Genomic DNA, 19,398 nt, shown 5'->3' on the forward strand with positions numbered 1-19,398 from the left:
AGCTCTGCTGGGCATGACCAGACTGTTGAAGGCCCCTACGAGAAAGTTAGCAGGTATTCTACTGACACTGGCTCGCAGAAGAGTTGCCATGGCATGGAGCCGCGGTCCTCCCCCAACTATCACCGCATGGCGCAGAGACATACTCTATTGCCAGGATGTCGAGACAGACTTCATTAAGTTGCTACCACAGCACACACGCCCACCTGACATCTGGGGACCTTTGGTAACTTTTTTGATGAATGAGTCAGTGGGGGCGCCGACCTCCCCAACCACCACGCAGTAAAAACAGTATCCGTCTCGGACGCATACTCATAGCCTTGGTGCAGTACACAATATATAAGGGTCGGGAGGCGTGGGGGGGAGTAGAGGGGGAGGTTGGGAGGGACATGGCTAGGCTAATTCCACCCTAATGTGGGTGAGAAGTTGTTTGTTGTTTGGAAAATAATACAAAATAAATATTTAAAAAAAAAAAAAAAAAAAAAACAATGGCCAATGAAAGACTGACATCGTTTGCTATTTTATCAATCGAAAATGACATTGGCCAATCCCTGGATCTATCCGACGCTGTGCTTCAATTCACAAGGGCAAAGTCAAGAAAAGTTACTTTTTGAACACATAATACAGGTAACATTCTAAAACTGTCACCTAGTGTCCAGTGAATGCATTTTCTATTGCATTTGTATTTCTATCTGGTTCTTAATGGAGTACCCAATTTACAACACTTGTAACATATTTTTTGGTTGGCATTTGTTAGGGGTCAGGGGCTGGGGGCGCCATTGATGCTTTCCGCCTGGAGTGCAATCTGGTGTAAGACTGGCCCTGGCCATGGATTGTAGGAATCCACGTTGGAGGCTGAAGCACAGCGGTCATGATGTAAGGGCTGAGCCGAAACTGAATGAATGGAACTGATTCACAGGCTCAAGGGCTGAATGCTGTATCCCCACGGGCAGATGAAAAAGAAGCCTAGCTGAAGAGATCAGCATCTCAGGAGGTCAATGCAACACCAGGCGTCGGGATATTGCCAGAAGTGCAAGAAGGGGCAGACCATAAAACAAGCATTCTCCTGCTATTCTCCAAGGTCTGGAACAAGCTTCCTACTAACATTAGGCTTGCTCTCACCTTCCAGGGAATCAGAAAAGATCTGAAGACCATGCTCTTCTTGGAATACTTTACTAACAAATGAGGACCATAGACCGACAAAACGACCCTGCCCCCTCCCCAAACTTGGTTCCACTCACTACCTTTATTTGATTTGCACTATATAAAATCATCTACATTTATACTTCCCAGTGACAACCCTACCTGTATCAAATTCATAAAGCTGAAGATCACTACAATTGTGTACATGGCGTAGTCGAAAGCAGTGCCCAATATGTTATGATCTTCCAAAAGAGCTAAAATTGAGCGTCCTGGCCTGGTAAAGGTGGTTAGGAATTTGCTGATGGGTGGCCATATAAGTGGAATCTATCTGACATTTTTCTACCAGAGTATAATAACTGCCTTCTTGAAAACTGATTGAATTATCCGCTAAGGAAGAATTAGTACTATCCCCCTACGAAAAATGTGTAGACTATCTGCTCTAGTTTTGTTAAAACTGAGGGAATAGCCAGTATTGGTTTAAAAATTGCTGGGAGGTGTAAGGGTTCTAGAGAGGACTACACACAATTGCTTGCATGAATGAGTGCATAAGGGTAAGAGAAGAATAGTGGCCATTCTTGCATTGATTGGGGACTAGCAGACATAAGCAATGGTATTAGTTCCACCAATGATTATGATAGTACCTCTGTCATATTTTCCCTCTCTCCCAGGAGATTGGAGTCTAGATTCCTTAACGCTTGCAGGACCTATTCTGTTAAACATTCTTGAAAGTATTCTTTCTTGTTAAAGGTAGTGGCTTCTGTTTACCTTTAAGTATCTAAGATACCCTGACCTTCTCATATAGGGGTGTGAGGATTAAGGAGTAATCCAGATCCAGCTCCAATTCTGAGGGCAGAATTATTGGAAAGGACCCCAATTCCAGCCCCCCTACTTTTCATGTAGTTTTATTGCTGCAGTCCATTGGAGATTCTTTGAGTCTCTTGATCATTGCAGGGACCTTTAGGCCCGAGTGAAAAGACAGGAGAGACTAGCAGCAAGAGGTGAGTGGAAGTGCAGTCTGGCCACGTTAGTTCTACAGCACTGCCTGCCGCGAGGAACCCCATTTGAGAGATGGAGAGGAACCAGCGCACACCACAGCAATATGCGTCGAGCAAGGAGCCACAGAGCGCTCCCAGGGAACACTGGCACATGCAACCAGACCCTTCTAAACCTCATCGACCACCAGGGACTTTACCAGGAACTTTACAGGAAGCGGTTTCCTCCCTCCCCAGATTCACCTATCTGTGGACCCCACAGGTATGGGTCTGAAAATATGAACATTGACCTTCCTAGGTTGGCATCCAATATGCTGCGAGTCAACTTGGAGAAATTAGGAGGTGTGCACCTACACACCATGGGAGAGGATAGACAGGGAGATATAAGCAGGGGTCAGGAAACCAAAGTGTGGGGTTATCAGATGAGGTCAGAGGTGTATCTGGAGGACAACGGAGGGACCAGCAGGAGCAAGGAGGGGGTAGTGGCTTATGGAGGAGGTTTGTGGCGCAAGTGAGGTATTGGTTTAGAAGTGAGCATATGAACTAGTGTAATGAGTGACTGTGAATGAAATGGTACAAAGTGAATGGAAGCTGTTTGAGTGGTTAGTGGGAGGAGAGTAGTAGTGTGGGGTGGAGAGGAGAGTAATAAATAGGGGTGGAAGAGAAGAGTGGGAGGAGGAGCGTGTAGGAGGGACTAGTAGTGTGTAGAAGGGAGTAGTAATGGAGAAGGAGTAGTGGAGTGAGAGGAGCAGTAACATCAAAGAGTAGAGGCGGGATCAGGAGAAGTGAGACATTAAGGTGATTTCAAAATGGAGGGAGGAGGAATGACCTGGAAATGGCCAGAGTAGAGCAAGAGATCTGAGAGTTGTCATGCAAGAATAGTCTGACTCAAACCAGCGTAAGTGTAAGGCACTATGCCAGTTCCCATTGGAACACTAACCTTTGGGTAGAAAACGGTGCCAGACAGGGGTTACGGATGCCTAGATTAGGTCTAGGAGGAGGGTTGTAGTGAGATGAGAGAGAGACAGCCCTCGGCCCCACAAAGAATAAATAAAAACCCTTTCTAAGACTCGAGTGAATTCTGTGCCATCCGTGACAGTGAATCATTTATTAACGATGTTCTTCTCAGAGAGCTTTCTCTTTTTAATTGGCAGGCAGTAGTATATGCCTACCCAAAGCCAGGAAAGGAATTTATCTAGATGTGTCTGGTCATCTGGGCTTGCATGCATTAAGAAGTCTTTTTTTACAAGGGCGGTTTCTAGATCACTCCAATCCAAACGATTTCCATTACACTTGGACATTTTATAGAATGCTTGAAGATGTGAAGGAGTCTTACTTGTATATTGTGAGAAAAGTATAAAACATTTTATAATTATCCCTTGAACTGATGACAAGGTTGATTATGTCCATGATGTTGTGTGCAGCATATTACTAGCTTCCCAAAGCACATGCTTTCCATTCTTCAATGCTCAATCTTCAAGGGGCAGGACAGCTGCAGTAGCCTTTTAAAGGTATGTACCAGTACAGTTGATCTGCAAACAAGCCACTTAAGCATCCGCTTTGCTCTTTTGCAAGCACTACTCAATGGATGTGCACTAAGTGTGTTTGATATAGCTAAACAGTGCTCTGAAAACGTATTCCAATGATGGGCATTAAAACCACTTCTCTTGTGCTGTCTCACTTTGCAATCTCTAACGTGTATGAAGGAAAAGGCCTGGATGTTGGAATATGTAAAGGGTACTCACTGTAGTGACTACTGTACTCCTAAAGTCCCTTTTCCTCAATATATGCAATCACCACAATTGTCTCTCATATCATTTGGTTCAGCCAGGGCGGATCGAAAGAACTTGTTGGTAAAGAGCTTAGTGGAGCAAGTCGCCATGGGCTGTGAATGCAACCTGGTTTACCTTTGACGGTCCCTTTGTTTGCTGTACAAAATGTCCTTGGGCCCGTCCCAATAGTAAGGACATGCCACAATTATGAGTGAAAGGGAGGCATGGACAAGAAGTACAGTAGTGACTTTGATGAACAACCTGAATCTTTTCCATCCACCTGAGTGCTAACTGGACACACACTGGTGCTATGTAAAACACTCAAAATATTGGTAAGTAGGTACTTCTGAAATTAATTATGGTTGTGCCATCCTTGCCAGACTCAGAAGCAACCACATTACAATTAAGTGTTTAATGTCATTATAAATTAAGAACATATCAAGTTTTTCATTTTTCATAACTGTTCAGGAAACAGATATACCAAAGTCATGTTTATTTTCATACTGTCATACATTTGATCCATATTACAATTAGCATTATGTCAGAAAATAGTATACTGTTGTATCTGCAATTTGAAGTGAAAAGCTATGTACCAGGGGTATACATTTCAAGTTGAAAGCTACTAACCAGCCATAAAATGTTACTTGTCACCTCAATTCTGTACATATATACATACATGCCACCATTTCTTACTCGCCAAGAGTGAATTATCACTAGCCAATGGCTAGTGTTGAATGCAAATGTTTCACCCTGTGTGCACAATGTCATTACTTTGTAATTTTGTATTGGTGTATCAACTGTTTAAAAACTGAATGAAAAAGTTATTTGGTCATGTTTTGTACTTGAGTACTAAATTCATTTTTTTTCTAGGTTTACAAGTTGTTTTGAACTCCATTATAAAAGCCATGGTTCCTCTCCTCCATATTGCGCTTTTGGTATTATTTGTTATAATTATCTATGCTATTATTGGACTGGAGCTATTTATTGGAAAGATGCACAAATCATGTTATCATGCTGGCACAGGTAGGCCATTTAAAATTTTACCCTACATGTTTCATTCAGTTACTTGGTGGTACAGTGACAAAGCAGAATGTTTTCCAGTATGTATCTAACTTTATATAGTCTCAGAATCTATTAAACAGCGCATGAACATTTTTAAAGAATGCATATTTTTATGAACACATAATGGGGACTTAAATGAAAAATGTTGATTGCATGATCAATATTTTTGATTTTTTAAAAGAAATGTTTTTTTAAAAGGGCTTGAACCCTAGCATGTTATCAGACTTTGGTAGCAACCTTATTTTGTAAAAATAATTATTCATGTTTTCTAGGGGTGAGTATTTCTATTAACTTTTCACTACTAATATAAGCAACCATTGAAACAATGAGTAAAAACATCTCTTGGGAAACATATTCAAACAATTATACAAAACATGCAATCATTTAGATAATTTTTATACCATATTATTAGATGTCGAAAGTATAAAATATCTCAAGAAAATGATAAAATTATGTCTGAGCCATGTAGCAGCAAAACAATATATATTCAGATATTCACTTGTGACAAAAAAGAATGACTAGTATTACACTCCCAATAAGACTGTACACCAGAACATAGCCATAGCATACAACTTAAAAATAGCAAACAAATCCCCTATCACTATTTAACAAAGTCCCCATCCAATAACTCTCTTCTTCTTAAATGGAACCTTCCACTTTCTAGAGAAATGTGTACATTGCAACATGACCATCACTATTCCAGCCAAGTCCACTTCTCATCTTTCTATACCAGCCACTGCACATGTTCTTCTCATTTTCTGAGAGCCATCGAAATAAAGCCTGTTTTTTTAAACATTAGGTGGTAAATATTGAAGGCACGCATTCTCACACCTGTCCCAACAATATACAAAATAATAGGATAACACACCCCGTTACGGAATGAGACCAAGAGATAAGTTGCAGGGATAACACACTTTATATAATATAAAGTATGCCAGCAAAGAACTCTGCTGCCTGAGAGAGCTCTGCCAAAAAATACACGGGCAGCACATTATAAGAGACAATTTTGTCATGAACAGCATCAGCATATACAGTAAACCATCACAGTGCATTTTGGAGAGGTTGTGTGGCACAGCCTGCTCTATAGGGGATGCCAGGCTCCAATGGGCTGCTGCTTCCCAGTTGATCGGGTGGCACGTGGGTCAGATGGGCTCATCTCGGCCGTGTGAAGGTGAGGATGAATATGACTAAATATCTAAGCTAAACAACAAGAACTGATAATACAAAAATAATGGCGACCATAAAACCTTTCCATGAATGGGGGTATTTAGAGAGAATGGGCTGATATATTGGTATTCAGACCTCTACATTCAGGGCTCCCTTTGATACCGCCGTCCCGTCACCCAGGTGTCCAACCCCAGGGTTTGATCTACTCTCTTCCTTGCCTGGTGCCTCTTGATATAGATAGACATGTGTTGCTTTTGGGAGGATATACTGCTGCACAGGATTAGGGCTCTGGTCGGTGTTCTGGAATGCTCAGTGCAAGGGGATCAGATGATTATCAGCATGAAAGAGAGTGGGGTCGGAGCTGGGGGACCCTGGCCTGGCGGGGTGGGGGCTGAGAGGGCTCAGGCAGTTTAGTGGAGATTGATGGACACTTGGGCCGAGGCCTGTCTTGGTCTCACGCTCTGTGCTGAACACATTCTTTCGGAAATGATACTAGAGAATTGGAACATGGCATGGCTGGACCTCTGTGAGAACAGGGCTCGCACGGAGCTGGCAGGGGGAGGCAATGGTGTGGGCTTGCTGTGCGAGGTGCAGGGGATGGGCGAGCTGCATTTCTGCAGAGAGATGGTTTGTCGGGCCTAGTAAAAAGATGGTGTCTGGCCTAGTCCAAAATGGTGCCTCACTAAAGACTATGTTATTTGGGGTATTTGCTATGTTATCCCGTGCGGATAAGTGCCGTGGCTGTGGGCGTGCCTCCCCCCCCTGGGCTTATGCATAGATTATTGGCCTGGAGTGACGCAAGAGGGGTGTGGACTAGGATCATCTCCTTCCCAACATTCCCCCCTTTCATTACTCCTAAAATAACAAACACCCTCTCCCAGTATTTCTATGTTCCTCGGCTCTTCTAACAGCTTTGTCCCAAGCAGGGCTACCTTTTATGGGCGTCCATGCTCTACACAGGCTTCTCAAATGCTCCCCATGTTGTGCGTATTCTTCAGAAGTACAGGTCATATATATATATACACACCCCCATACCCTGCCACATCCACCCACACCTCCTTGTAGTTCGCCAGAACCTGTGGTTGTGCAATAGTATGATATAAGTCATCTACCTCATCCCCAGTTTTGTATATGACCACCATGTGATATTTGCGCTCATCACTTTCTCCTATTTGTATCTGGGCTTCCTGAGTATCATGAGCCACCTTGTTGTTATTATATCTGCTACCTGTAGTCACCATCATCATCGCACTACTAGAAACCGCCTCAGTGTAGCATCAGGGACCTAGCTGGCACACACAGAGATCAGCAGAAAGAACATGATGATTGGTATCAGCATTTTTCATTATTGTTCCAAGCCATGAAGGTACCCAGCTGAACGCCATACTGAACCTGTCATTATCTTGCACTCATTATTTTCTCATCTTTACACAGAGTTCATGTACTGGCGCAATCACACGTGATAATGTCCCATTCTCAGCATCTGAAAAAGGTACGAATGTGCAACATGAACTCCTGATTTTCTTATAAACACCACCTTCCATTGTAGTGAGGATGTCTAGCACATAAAGATTCTGCATCATCATGGCACAAAATGTTCAACTTTGATAACGTTGTACCCCTCCTCTGTGTCATTCACCAACTGGATCAGTTCCCACTGCACAATTTGCAACCACTTGGCGTTTGCTCGTGCTTGGATGCTGGGCACGAGCGATGCACAAAATATCTCTGCTGAGTTAAAAAGTTTGTATTCGTCAGGGATCTGTGCAAGGAGGTCAGATGATTCTTGAGACAAATAGTTTGAATCACGCTTCCTTTGAGACAGATAGTCTTGTTGCTCATCTTCAGACAGTATGCAAAAAATGGGGGGTGATGCTTCTGTCGGCCGAGATGCCAGTTGCTTTCCTGTTGGCACCATTCCCCCCCTTACATGCTCTTCAGGCATCACCAGCAGTGCGGAATGCAGCATTGCCAAAGCACAGTAGCCCCTCCATGATGGTGGAAGGTGCAAATATGCATGTTAGCCACACCCAGCAATAGTCCGTTAAGGCAGCATTGTCTTCCCGGAGATCAGGGATGACGAGGGTCCTGTTGCAACATGTGTTGGACCCCATGGGCACTTTCCCTCCATAGAACCAAAGTTCATAACTTTTTCAAGAGCTGTGACCCATGTTAGTTTTGTGATTTGCTCAGTCCATATTTGCACGCATTTCTTTTCCATCCATTCAAGTCTTTCGTCTGCCAGGCCACGCAGTCCTTCAGCTTTTCACATGAATGTTGAATCTTGCCATTTATTTTCTGTGAAGGTTGTTCTTCTATGGCCAGGAATGGTTCTTTAAAGCATTTTGCCCCTGTAGATTCTTTTTTGCAAAGCTTCTAGCGGAAAGAGTTTCATTCTTACTGTATGTGCCTGAAAGGTGCTCTTTATCCTGGATAGTGTGAGGTGGATGAGACATTGTGCCTCTACTAAGAGGGCTTCTTGAGGCACTAAAATCTTAGGCGTCCCGGACGCATGCAGTATTAAAGAACACACATAGCAACTACCATTAGTCATTCGCCTTCCTGAGGCACTCCTACCTGAGTACCACTTGTTAGACTGCACAGGATGACGGAGGTCCTCTACTTTATCTAATCCCAAACCATGTTATGCATCATACTTGTACTGTGGTGTTTGCCTTTTCCTCCTACTGTTAGGCAAGTGAGATTGTCGTTTCCCTATCGACCTTCTACACAATCTATCAATGGTGCATAGCGATCCCTGTACATTAATGGGTTGTTGGCGGTACATTGGAAAAATACCAGCATTCGCGTCCACATCAGTATCTGTATTTATTCGCAGGTGTATTATAGTGGGGGAAAAGGAACTTCACATTGTAGTGGGAACCGTAGTGGGGACACATCATACAATTCATCAATTTTTGAGGTAGACATTATATTAGGTTGTAAGGTAGCTTGTGTAATTGTAACCATGGTAGGTGGTACTAACAAGGCATTTGGTACATTCAACACATTATCAATTATATGTTCAGTAAGTATTCCTAAATGTGTCCCTGTTGTAGTCTCAATTTTATGCAGAATGGTCAGGTTTAAGGACATTTCATTACCCCTTGTAAGTATGACCTCTTTGCCCCCCTCTTTTATATGGGATCCCCAAATAAAAGCTGTTACCTAATAAATTCCGATTATTAGCATTGTTAAAAAGAAAAATATTGCTACAAAATGTACACCACATTCATAACTATACTTCTAGTGCCGCAAAATGTATTCCTACTGCTGTCTAACTGCATGTCATCATGAAGGGGCGTTAACTCCAACATCGTAACACCTGCAGAAAAAGATAAAAACGGGGTGGGTATCAATGAAGTTTTTAGACTAGATGATAGGTGTTTGAGAGTGCGAATGAGACAGAGAAGAGTTGCTCACTGTTGTTAACTTAATTTGCATATCGCACTTTTTGCATTTCATATGTTATACTGATGTTTTCATTTCATATATTTACATCATTTTCTAGGCCCCTTTTTACCCTGCTTTTAACCTTTAAGGTAACACAGCAATTTGCTTGATTGTGCTCGATTGTTATCCAGTGTTCCTGGCTGTACACAATCATGTGCGTTTCTTACATCTGAGAGGTGGATCCAATACCTCAACCCCTTCACTTTCACCGCAATGGGGGTGCAGTATATCTCCTTGTATGGGCCATGGAACCTTGGCAAGTTCCACTTCCGCACAAAGCTTCGTACATACACTAATTCCCCTGGCATCAAAGGTTGTGCAGGGCTGTCCTGTGCTGCCGATGTATCTGTGTCACTTTCTGCAGTAAATGGCGGTGCAATTTGTTTTGCTATGCTTCTCACTGCTCGTGTAAGCTGTATGAGGTATTCTTTAAATTCATCTTCCAGGACAGTGGCTGTTCTGTGTGCATCAGATACCCTTCTTACTGGTGACACTGGTGTTTGCATGCGTCGACCAGTCACTATTTCTTGAGGGGACAGTTGGTGGTCCTTGCTAGGCAGTATGCGCAGCTAAAAAAGTGCTAAGGACAGACAGTATACCCAATTTTTCTTTAGGGAATTACACAGTTTTGATAACCTACTCTTCAGGAGGCAGTTTATTTTCTCCACAATTCCACTTGCTTGTGGGTGGTAATTCGAGCACATTCTGTGTTTTATTCCTAGCAGTGATGTTACTTCTTTGAACAGATCATTAAGAAAATGTGTTCTGTTATCTGATCGTATGACATCACAGATTCCCCACCTGGGGAACACTTCTCTGACCAAAAATGTTGCTGCGCACTTTGCATCAGTGTGGGCACAGGACCCTGCTTCCACCAATGGAGAAAAAGTACACACCACTACAATTAAGTATTGTGCCCCATTGCAGCGTCCTCCCATGTCTGTGTAATCAATGTGCAGTTCACGGAAGGGGCCCACGGGGCCGGGTAAAGTTCCTTGCAGCGTTTGTAAAGTCATTCCTGAGTTGAACACTTGGCATATGGTGCATTCAACCACCATTTTATTGAGATATTCCTGAAGGTTTGGTATAAACCAATCTTCCTGGAGATCTGCTGCTATGTGTTTTGTGCTATGGGCAGGGAAATGGAATTACTCAAATACCACATACAATAGCTCTACAGGCATGACAACTTTCCCTGTTGTGTCCTGTCACAACAGTAAATCAGTAGGGGATTGTGTGCATCCGCGCTTGGTCCATAACTTTTGCTCTGTTTGTGGGCTCTCTTCTGTAATTCGATAATTTGTGCAATGGTTAATGCATTATATACCTCTGTTTATGTTTTGGCTATTTTGCTGCTCAGCATGCACTCAGCACTCATAGGGATAGGGAGATATGCTGCTTCTTTTGTGGCCGTGTCTGCGGCTGCATTCCCCAAAGAAATATCATCCACTTTATGTGTGTGTGCTTGACACTTCATGATAGCTACTACTGAGGGCTCTGCTAGTGCTTCAATCAGTTTAGTCAGTAGTTCTGCGTATTGTACTGGGGACCCATCAGCTCTTCTAAATCCCCTCCTCCTCCATCTAGACAGCCCATCATGTACTACCATCGTGGTTACATATGCCAAGTCTGAGTATATTGTCACTGCACAGCCTTTTGCTGCATGAAGCGCTTTGAACAGGGCTATTAATTTTGCTGCCTGTGCAGAGTAATGCATTGGCAGGTGCTTTTTGATCACTGTCTCGCACTCTGCTTCCATTCTCACTACTGTTGCCCCTACATGTTTTTCACCTGTATCTTGGCAAATGGACGCCGATCCATCAACAAAGAACACTTCCCTGCTCCTCCAGGGCAATTTTTCGTGCTTTCAGGATGTCATCCCCTTCTCCCTCGTATGTGGCACAATCGTGTTCCTGCATGACTTGGACCATGCATGGCTCAGTGAGGAACGTGGCTGGGTTTTACTGATTTACATCTTATCACATGAATATTGGGGCTTGAAAGTATTATTTCATTGGCTGATGTTCTCTGTTTGGTGAGGGTCAGATTTTTATCTTTCCAGTATTTCAAAAAGGGAGTGTTCAACGTACAGGGTGACGGAGCACCCCATCACATATGGTTGAACTCTTTTCAATAGCAAAGGCAGAAGCTGCCAGTGCCTGTTCGTAAGCAAAATGTCCCTGCATTACGGAGTCGAGAGTGCCACTGTAATATGTTATGTAGATGCTCTATATTTATTGTCAGGATGTTCTGTATTCCCTACATGGCTCACACCCATCAACTTCTGTACACTGTACCACATTTACAGTAACAATCTCATTCTCTGACCCTTCACCTTCCTCTGATGACACTATATCGCATTCCTCAACAAACATTAGTCCCTTTTCCCCCCACCAATGCGGTAGTTCTTACAGCAGTTTTCGAAGTGCACGTCATTTATCGACTTCTCCCATATGTCCTAGGAGACGAGCCAACTGCAGTATTTGTAAAAGGTGGGGGCACTTCGAAAACTGCTGTAAGAACTACCGCATTGGTGGGGGAAAAGGGACTATGTTTGTTGAGGAATGCGATACAGTGTCATCAGATGAAGGCGAAGGGTCAGAGAATGAGATTGTTACTGTGAATATGGAACAGTGTACCGAAGTTGACGAGTGTGAACACCCTTCCGCTTGGGTTGAGGTAAATGGACGGCAAGTGAAAATGCTGGCGGATTCGTGTTAAAAATCACACTGATGTCAAAGGCAGTTTATGAAAATATAGTTTTTGGGCGAATGGAAGAATTGAGCCTGTCAGATAAAAATCCTGGGGATTACAATGGAGGCAGAATAGAGGTGTTGGGATGTTGTACCGCTCAATTCAGAATTAAAGGTAGGATGACGTGTGGAAAGATTTATGTTACTAAGAAAGGTGAAACTCTGCTTCGATGGAGGGAGCAAAGGTGTTTGGGCATCAGACTGGATCCCCATAGCAAAGAACAAGTGCTAAATATGAGTAGTGCTTCAGACATTGATGAGACGAGGGGTAGTGAAAATAGTCTAATTGAGAAGTACCCGGATGTTTTTAAAAATGGTTTGGGATGGTGCACAAAATTGTTTTTAAAGATGGGAGCACGCCTGTTGCTGCCAAACTCAGACCATTGCCAATGTCAATGCGTAATACTGTACGGGAGGAGTTGAAGAAGTTGGAAAAGGCAGGGATTATTGAACCGGCTAAAGCTGTAGAGTGGATTTCCCCAGTAGTAGTGGTAAAAAAGGCGAGTGGCGATTTAAGAGTTTGTGTCGACTTGAGGGAACTGAATCGGTGTGTGATAGCTGACCGCCATCCGCTTCCAAATATGGGAGAACTATTGAGTAGGATTGGAAATGCAAAGTTTTTTGCTAAGTTAGATATGGCAAGTGCATATCACCAAATTAATTTGGATGTTGAATCTCGTAAGCTCACAGCTTTCATCACATATGAGGGGATTTATCAGTTTCGCCGCATGCCCTTTGGGCTGATATCAGCCTCCTTGGTTTTCCAAAAAGTTATGGATAAGCAGCTAAAGGGGGTGAGTGATGTCTGGTGTTTTCAAGATGATGTGTTAATATGTGGGAGGAGTGAGGAGGAATTTAAAAAAAGAAGGTGGAGGTAGCGTAGTAGATTTTCAAGGGACGTGGCTTAACGTTGCGAGGGGAGAAGTGTGTTTTTTCTACCCGAGTGGTGGAGTACTTGGGTCATGAGATATGAGGAGGGGTTAAGGCCAAAAAGAGATTTGGTAGATGGAAGTAAGAGGATGCAGTCGCCGAGAAATAAGGCAGAATTGAGATCGTCTCTGGGGACGATAGAATTTTATCATTGTTTTGTGGAAAATTATGCCGATAGTGTGACTAGATTAAGGGCATTATTGAGGAAGGGAGTAGAGTTTGAGTGGGACAGAGAATGTGAAAGGGAGTTCAGTGAGATTAAAATGAAAATTGACATGGCAAAGCCTTTAGCTATGTATGACACCAGAAAGAGGACCGTCCTCTCTGTAGATGCCAGTGAAATGGGTATAGGGATTGTGATGTCCCAAATCGGGGCGGATGGCACCGAGGCAGTGGTGAGGCATGCTTCGCGCATGTTAAAAGGTGCTGAACTGAACTATTCAGTTTTGGAGAAGGAAGCCTTGGCATGTCATTGGGGCATAGAGAAACTCAAAAATGTTGTATGGGGTCAAGAATTTATCCTGAGAACTGACCATAAGCCTTTAAAGGTGATATTTGAAAGTAAGGGTCTTGATAAGGTCTCGAGGAGGGTTGCTTGCTGGGTAACCAGGCTACAATGTCACAAATTTAACATCGAGGTAGTATCGGGTAAAGACAATGGGCAGGCAGATCATGCATCCAGACTAAGAATAGATGATGCCAATGACGATGATAGTGACAAGTATGTGGAGGTAGGGAATATGGTGTTTGCCACCGTAGAAGGTGTAATACGGAAAGAGGAATGGATCGAAGCATTGGAGTCCGATGAACGGCGGTAACGCTTAGTTAGTTTTGTCAGGGAGGAATTGCCGGAGAAGAGGCTGCTGTCTGGTGAAGAGAGATCGCTATGGGACGTGATGTTGGAGTTGTCAGTGAAGGATGGGCTGGTATTCCGTTGGGACAAGTTGTTCCTGGGTGTTTGAGTGGAAGATTGATTAAAATTGCACATCAAGGTCATATTGGAATTTACAAAACTAAAGAAATAATAAAGGCTGACTATTGGTGGCCAGGTCTTGATCATGAGGTTGAGAAAGTGGTTGGAGGATGTGTTGATTGTATCAAATCTAGAAAAGGTCTGTCAGCTGTGGTGCAGCCGGTGAGGAAAGTGGAAGCACCAAAAGGAGTTTGGCAGGATCTTGCAATAGATGTCCTGGGCCCGGTAGATATGGGTAAGGGGCAAGGAAGGTTTGTGCTTGCCCTGATAGACACGTTTTCGCGGTGGATGGAGTTCAAGGTGATGAGGGATGCGACGTGCCAGAGTATTGTGGGATTTCTAGAGGATGTCTTTGAAAGGGAAGGGCTGCCTAGGAGCGTGCTCATGGATAATGGCCCACAGTTTACTGGGAAATTATTTCAGGAGTATTTAAACAAGTGTGGGATAAAGCACAAGAGAACTGCACTGTACTATCCCCAGGGGAATGGCATGATTGAGAGGGTAAATCAGTGTATAATGGAAGGAATCAGAGGGGCGAGTGCATGTGGTGTTGATAGGAAGGTTGCAGTTAAAGAGCGGTTGTTTGCTTTGGGAATGGCACCGTGTGTTGAAACCGGAGTCAGTCCCTTTGAGCTAATGAGAGGACGAAAGGGAAACACATTGTTATCTCCGGCTTGGCTGGGTAGAGCAAGAGAAACTGATAAGGTGGTGGATGAGGTGAAGAATAGGATGGAAGCGCGAAAAGAAAAATGGGTTAAGAAAACCAATGAGAAGTTTCCTAGGAAGAGAACGATTATTGAAGTGGGGGATTTTATCAGAATAAGGAGAGCTGTTGTTCCTAAGAAGGGTGATCCTCTGTATTCAGATCCAGTCAGGGTTGCGCAAGTATTGGAGGGTGCTGTGAGATTAGAAAGTGGTCAAATATTGAACTTGCAAGAGTTGCCAAAATAAGGAAGTGAAGTGGGATCCCTCCTCTGGGTTTTGTTGCTTCACATCTTATGCAGCATCTGTAGTATTATCACAGTTGCTATTTTTTTTACTTGTTGTTTTCATTTTAAATTTATTTTTCTTTCCTCCGTTTATTTTTGTTTTAAAGCAATTGAAGTGTTGATATGCTTTGTTTTAGATAAGGGAGGGGGGATGTTATGTAGATGCTCTGTATTTATTGTCAGGATGTTCTGTATTCCCTACATGGCTTTCTATCTATGGCAAGTGGTGAGGTCATGTGGTTCCAGAATATGGAATCTCCAGAGAATGTTATTCCTTGAGAATCAGCAGTTGGTTATGGGCTGCAGTGTTGGTTGGGGGTCTTTTGCATGGATCTTCAAGACAAAGAATAAATCACTATTCACACTTACCTGGCGTGGTCATTGTCTCAACATAATATGCTAGTGGTTTGTGACCCTGGATGTTTTTTGTGTCAGTACTGCTGTCATCAGAGTGCCATTAGAGTGTGAGAAAAGGTAACATTCTCGTTCATGATCCGGTGTGGCTAATACTGGGACCGTGGAGATCAATTTGTGTAGATGGCAGAACGCTGTTTACCTTTCTTCTGTCCACCTTATGTGTGTTGTCGTTCTGTGCCTCTTTTAGGCCTTGTAACAGGGGCCTCTTGTAAGCTGTGTAATCTAATATCCAGGCCCTGCAGTAACCGCATATTCCGAGAAACGTTTGCATGTCTTTTATAGTATGTGGTCTGGCTGAGGAGCGCAATGTTGCCACCCTGTCTGGTATTATGCTTTTTCCATCTTTTGAAATCAATTGGCCCCAAGTACAGAACCTCAGTCAGACGGTAATGCAATTTATTTGTAGCCACTTTGTATCCCTTTTGTGCAAGCAATTGACAGTGGACAATGGAATCTCTTTGTCAACTCTCACTGCATACAACAAGGTTGTCTACGTACTGAATGAGGGTACTCAGGACTTGAATATTGCTGAGGTCTTCGTGCAATATCCTGTTGAATATGCTGGGGCTTTCACAGTACCCTTGTGGCAGCCAACTGTGTTATACCTCTGCCACCCTGTGTAAATGCTGTGAGATACTGTGTACCTGGGTCAAGGGGTACTGAGAAGATTACATTCTTCAAATCAACTACAGTGAAGTGAGTGGCTTCTTTGGGAATGGTGCACAAAATAGATGCTGGGTTTAGAACTAAAGGAAATTCCTTTTGGACAATGTCATTAAGGGGGCGGAGGTCCTGGATCATACGCCATGTCCCCCTGTCACATTTTTGATCGGATTCACGGCCATATTGCATGGGGAGTTTGAGGGGACCAGTATCCCTTGCTCTAGTAAGGCACACAGTGTTTCCTGAATCCCTTCCTATGCTTCTCTGGACAGGAGCTCTTTGCAGTTGCTAAGGAACTCACTACTCCTGGTCAAGCGCCTTCCTTGAACACTCGATCACAATCTCACTGTGACCATCTTGCCTCTTTTTTTCACAACAAAATGTGTACGATTAGAGAGAAAATTGGGGTTGAGAAAGCTTCTTATCCAAGAAATGACATTTCTTCGCGTTGTCCTGTTGCTATATGTTTGCAGTACGTTTAGCTTTGATACCATGACAGATGGTATGGTATCAGATGCGTTACTTACATAAAAATCTGCCGAACCTGCGGATCCTATTCCCTTGTTCATTTTACAAGTTCTGGACGTGAATCTGGTTCCAATGTTGACTGACGCACTCCAATATTCACGCACCACCAGTTTTATTGCCCTCTCTTTTAAGCATGCTGTTGTTTGCCCACTGCTTAAGAGGCCACATCTGGACCCTACAGTGGTGGATAACTATTGTCCAATCTTGCTTTTTCCAGCCATGTCCAAAGTGCTGGAATCTATTATTACTCCTCAGCTCTCTACTTACTTTGAGGCTAACTATATTCTTCACCCTTTCCAGGCTGGTTTCCGTCCCTGAATGGGTAATGAATCAGTTATGGTCGCACTTCATGATGACTTTGCACTGGCGTTAGACCGCGGAGAGACGAGTGCTCTCATCTTACTTGGCTTTTGATACCATTGACCACCCAAGACTATTGCGGTGTCTGTCTGAAGTGGGTGTCTCAGGAATGCCCCAGAAATGGTTCTCCTCCTTTTTGTCCGGCCGCACTCAAGTGGTGTCCCTCCCGCCCTTCAACTCTCCTCCCATGATGGTTGACTGCGGAGTTCCTCAGGTCACTGCACTCTCCCCCTTACTTTTTAACCTGTACATGGCTACCCTGGCTAGACTTATTACCAGTTTAGGTGTGCACTTCTTCATGTATGCAGATTATACTCAGATTTTTTTCCGCTGAATGTCTGAAAGCCTGTCTCTTAGCCGTGTGCCAGTAGATGTCTGAAAACTGGCTGAAGATGAACGAGGAAAAATTAGAGATACTTTTGATCGGTCAAGCATCCAACAGCTTGATCTCTGATCAGTGGCCTACCTGCCTGAAACCCTGTCCCAAACCAGAACCTGTGGTAAAAAAGTTTGGGAATTAAGATCATGACGTCAGGATCCCGAGAGGCACAAATCTCAGCGGTTTGCCAGAGTGGTTTTGTCAAACTCAGGGTTTTGAGGAAGGTGCTCCTATTTCTACCCAACTCAGCTAGGAGCAAAATTTGTACGGCCGCCATCATGGGTGCCATTGACTACTGCAATGGTATCTACTTGGACCAGCCTGAGGCGCTGCTCCATTGATTGCAGATACTTCATAATGCGGCAGCTAGACTGGCTTTAGGGGCCCCTAGGCTAGCCCATTCCCAGGACCTCCTTCAACGCCTCCACTGGCTACCCGTTAGGACACAGGTAAAGTTTAAGATTCTCCGTTTGGTCCACTGTGCCATTCATTCCATGGGTGCCCAGTTTCTTCAGTGGAAGTTGTCTCTTTATCTACCTAAATGAGACCTTCATTCAGCTAATCAGGTTCTGCTGACTGTCCCTCAGTTCCGTCGCACCCACTCGGTGGGCATATCTTTTTCTGTGTTGGCCCCTTCCTTGTGGAATTCTCTTCCCCCCCTCATGTTAGGAACATCCAGGTCATATCTCTGTTTCGTAAGCAGAAAAAAACAATTGTTCTGATTCTGCATGCTTTTTGCCTCCCTCTCTGATGGCTTGCCACCTCTAGTGCCTTGATGCCTTCAGGTCTTTGTTGCACTCTATAAATTCTGTACATACATACAGGGGGTACTGCTTCTCCCTGGGCAAAATTGCTCCTGGTTTTAGTGTTATCTTTACCGGTGTTACTTCACTTAACAGGCCCATGTGATGGGGGTTGGTGGTCCACAGGTACGAAGGCACCAGTTGCATGTCAGTGTCACGGAAGGAAGGTGGTCCGCTTATGACAGCCATGAGGGGGCTCGGCACTTTTCTGTACTGTACCATAACCTCACATGGGATACTTATTTCTAGTATGATTTCCCCCATCATTGTTGTCATCAGTGAATAACTCTTCGTCAGTTAGCTCACGCAGTCGTATGTTTGGGCCAATGCACAACACTGTATGCCATTCACAACTATGGATGTGCATTCCTATTGCCACAATTCTTTTTGCTGACACTTGCACCCCTTCTAGATCTAAAGGCAGGATTGTGCCTGCAACCATTTTAGGGGCAGCTACAGGGCGGAACACAAAATCAAAGGGTACCCTCCATTCCTTCCTCGTGAGCTCGGGCACTGCTCTAGCCAACACTCTAATCCCTTAGATGAACATATTGCGATTTACTGGCACTCCCCTTACCTTTAGTTCATTTGCCACAGAGTGTATCAACAACATTGATCTGAGGGAGCACATGCCAGGAATCAAACAAACAATTCCTCTTTTAGTGAATGATATGGTCATGTTTAATTTGCTAAGCAAGTCCCTTCCTAGTAAATTGACAGAGGAAATTTCATAGTAAAGTAGGGGTGCTCGCACTGTTTTTCCCCCTATCTTAACATTCAAATCTTCTGTGTAAGGAACCGTCACTACAGCCCCACATAATCCTTGCATTTCGAGAGTTTGGCCAGATAACGGAAAATCACCTTCACAAATACATGACCTCTGCGCCCCGGAGTCCACCATAAAGACGTACTGCTTCTTCCCTATCTCTGCCCCCACCAGTATTTCCTCTTCTGAGTGCAAGGTAGTGTATAGGACTGGACACGCAAGTGCTCTCTGTGGGCTGTCCTAATCGGGGT

At 43.9% G+C, this 19,398-nt stretch overlaps 1 protein-coding gene across 5 annotated transcripts in view; it reads left to right on the forward strand.

Moving 5' to 3' along the window:
- CACNA1D (calcium voltage-gated channel subunit alpha1 D) overlaps positions 1-19,398 on the forward strand; it is a 2,225,258-nt gene that overhangs the window by 752,941 nt on the left and 1,452,919 nt on the right. For all 5 annotated transcript variants that reach the window (XM_069643624.1, XM_069643621.1, XM_069643623.1 and 2 more), the window contains exon 6: positions 4,775-4,927. In XM_069643624.1, the coding sequence (XP_069499725.1) occupies positions 4,775-4,927 (153 nt within the window). The remainder of the gene's footprint in view (positions 1-4,774; positions 4,928-19,398) is intronic.

Source organism: Ambystoma mexicanum, chromosome 2p (genome assembly GCF_040938575.1).
Source record: "Ambystoma mexicanum isolate Mex_15411 chromosome 2p, UKY_AmexF1_1, whole genome shotgun sequence".
NCBI classification, from domain to species: Eukaryota; Metazoa; Chordata; class Amphibia; order Caudata; family Ambystomatidae; genus Ambystoma; species Ambystoma mexicanum.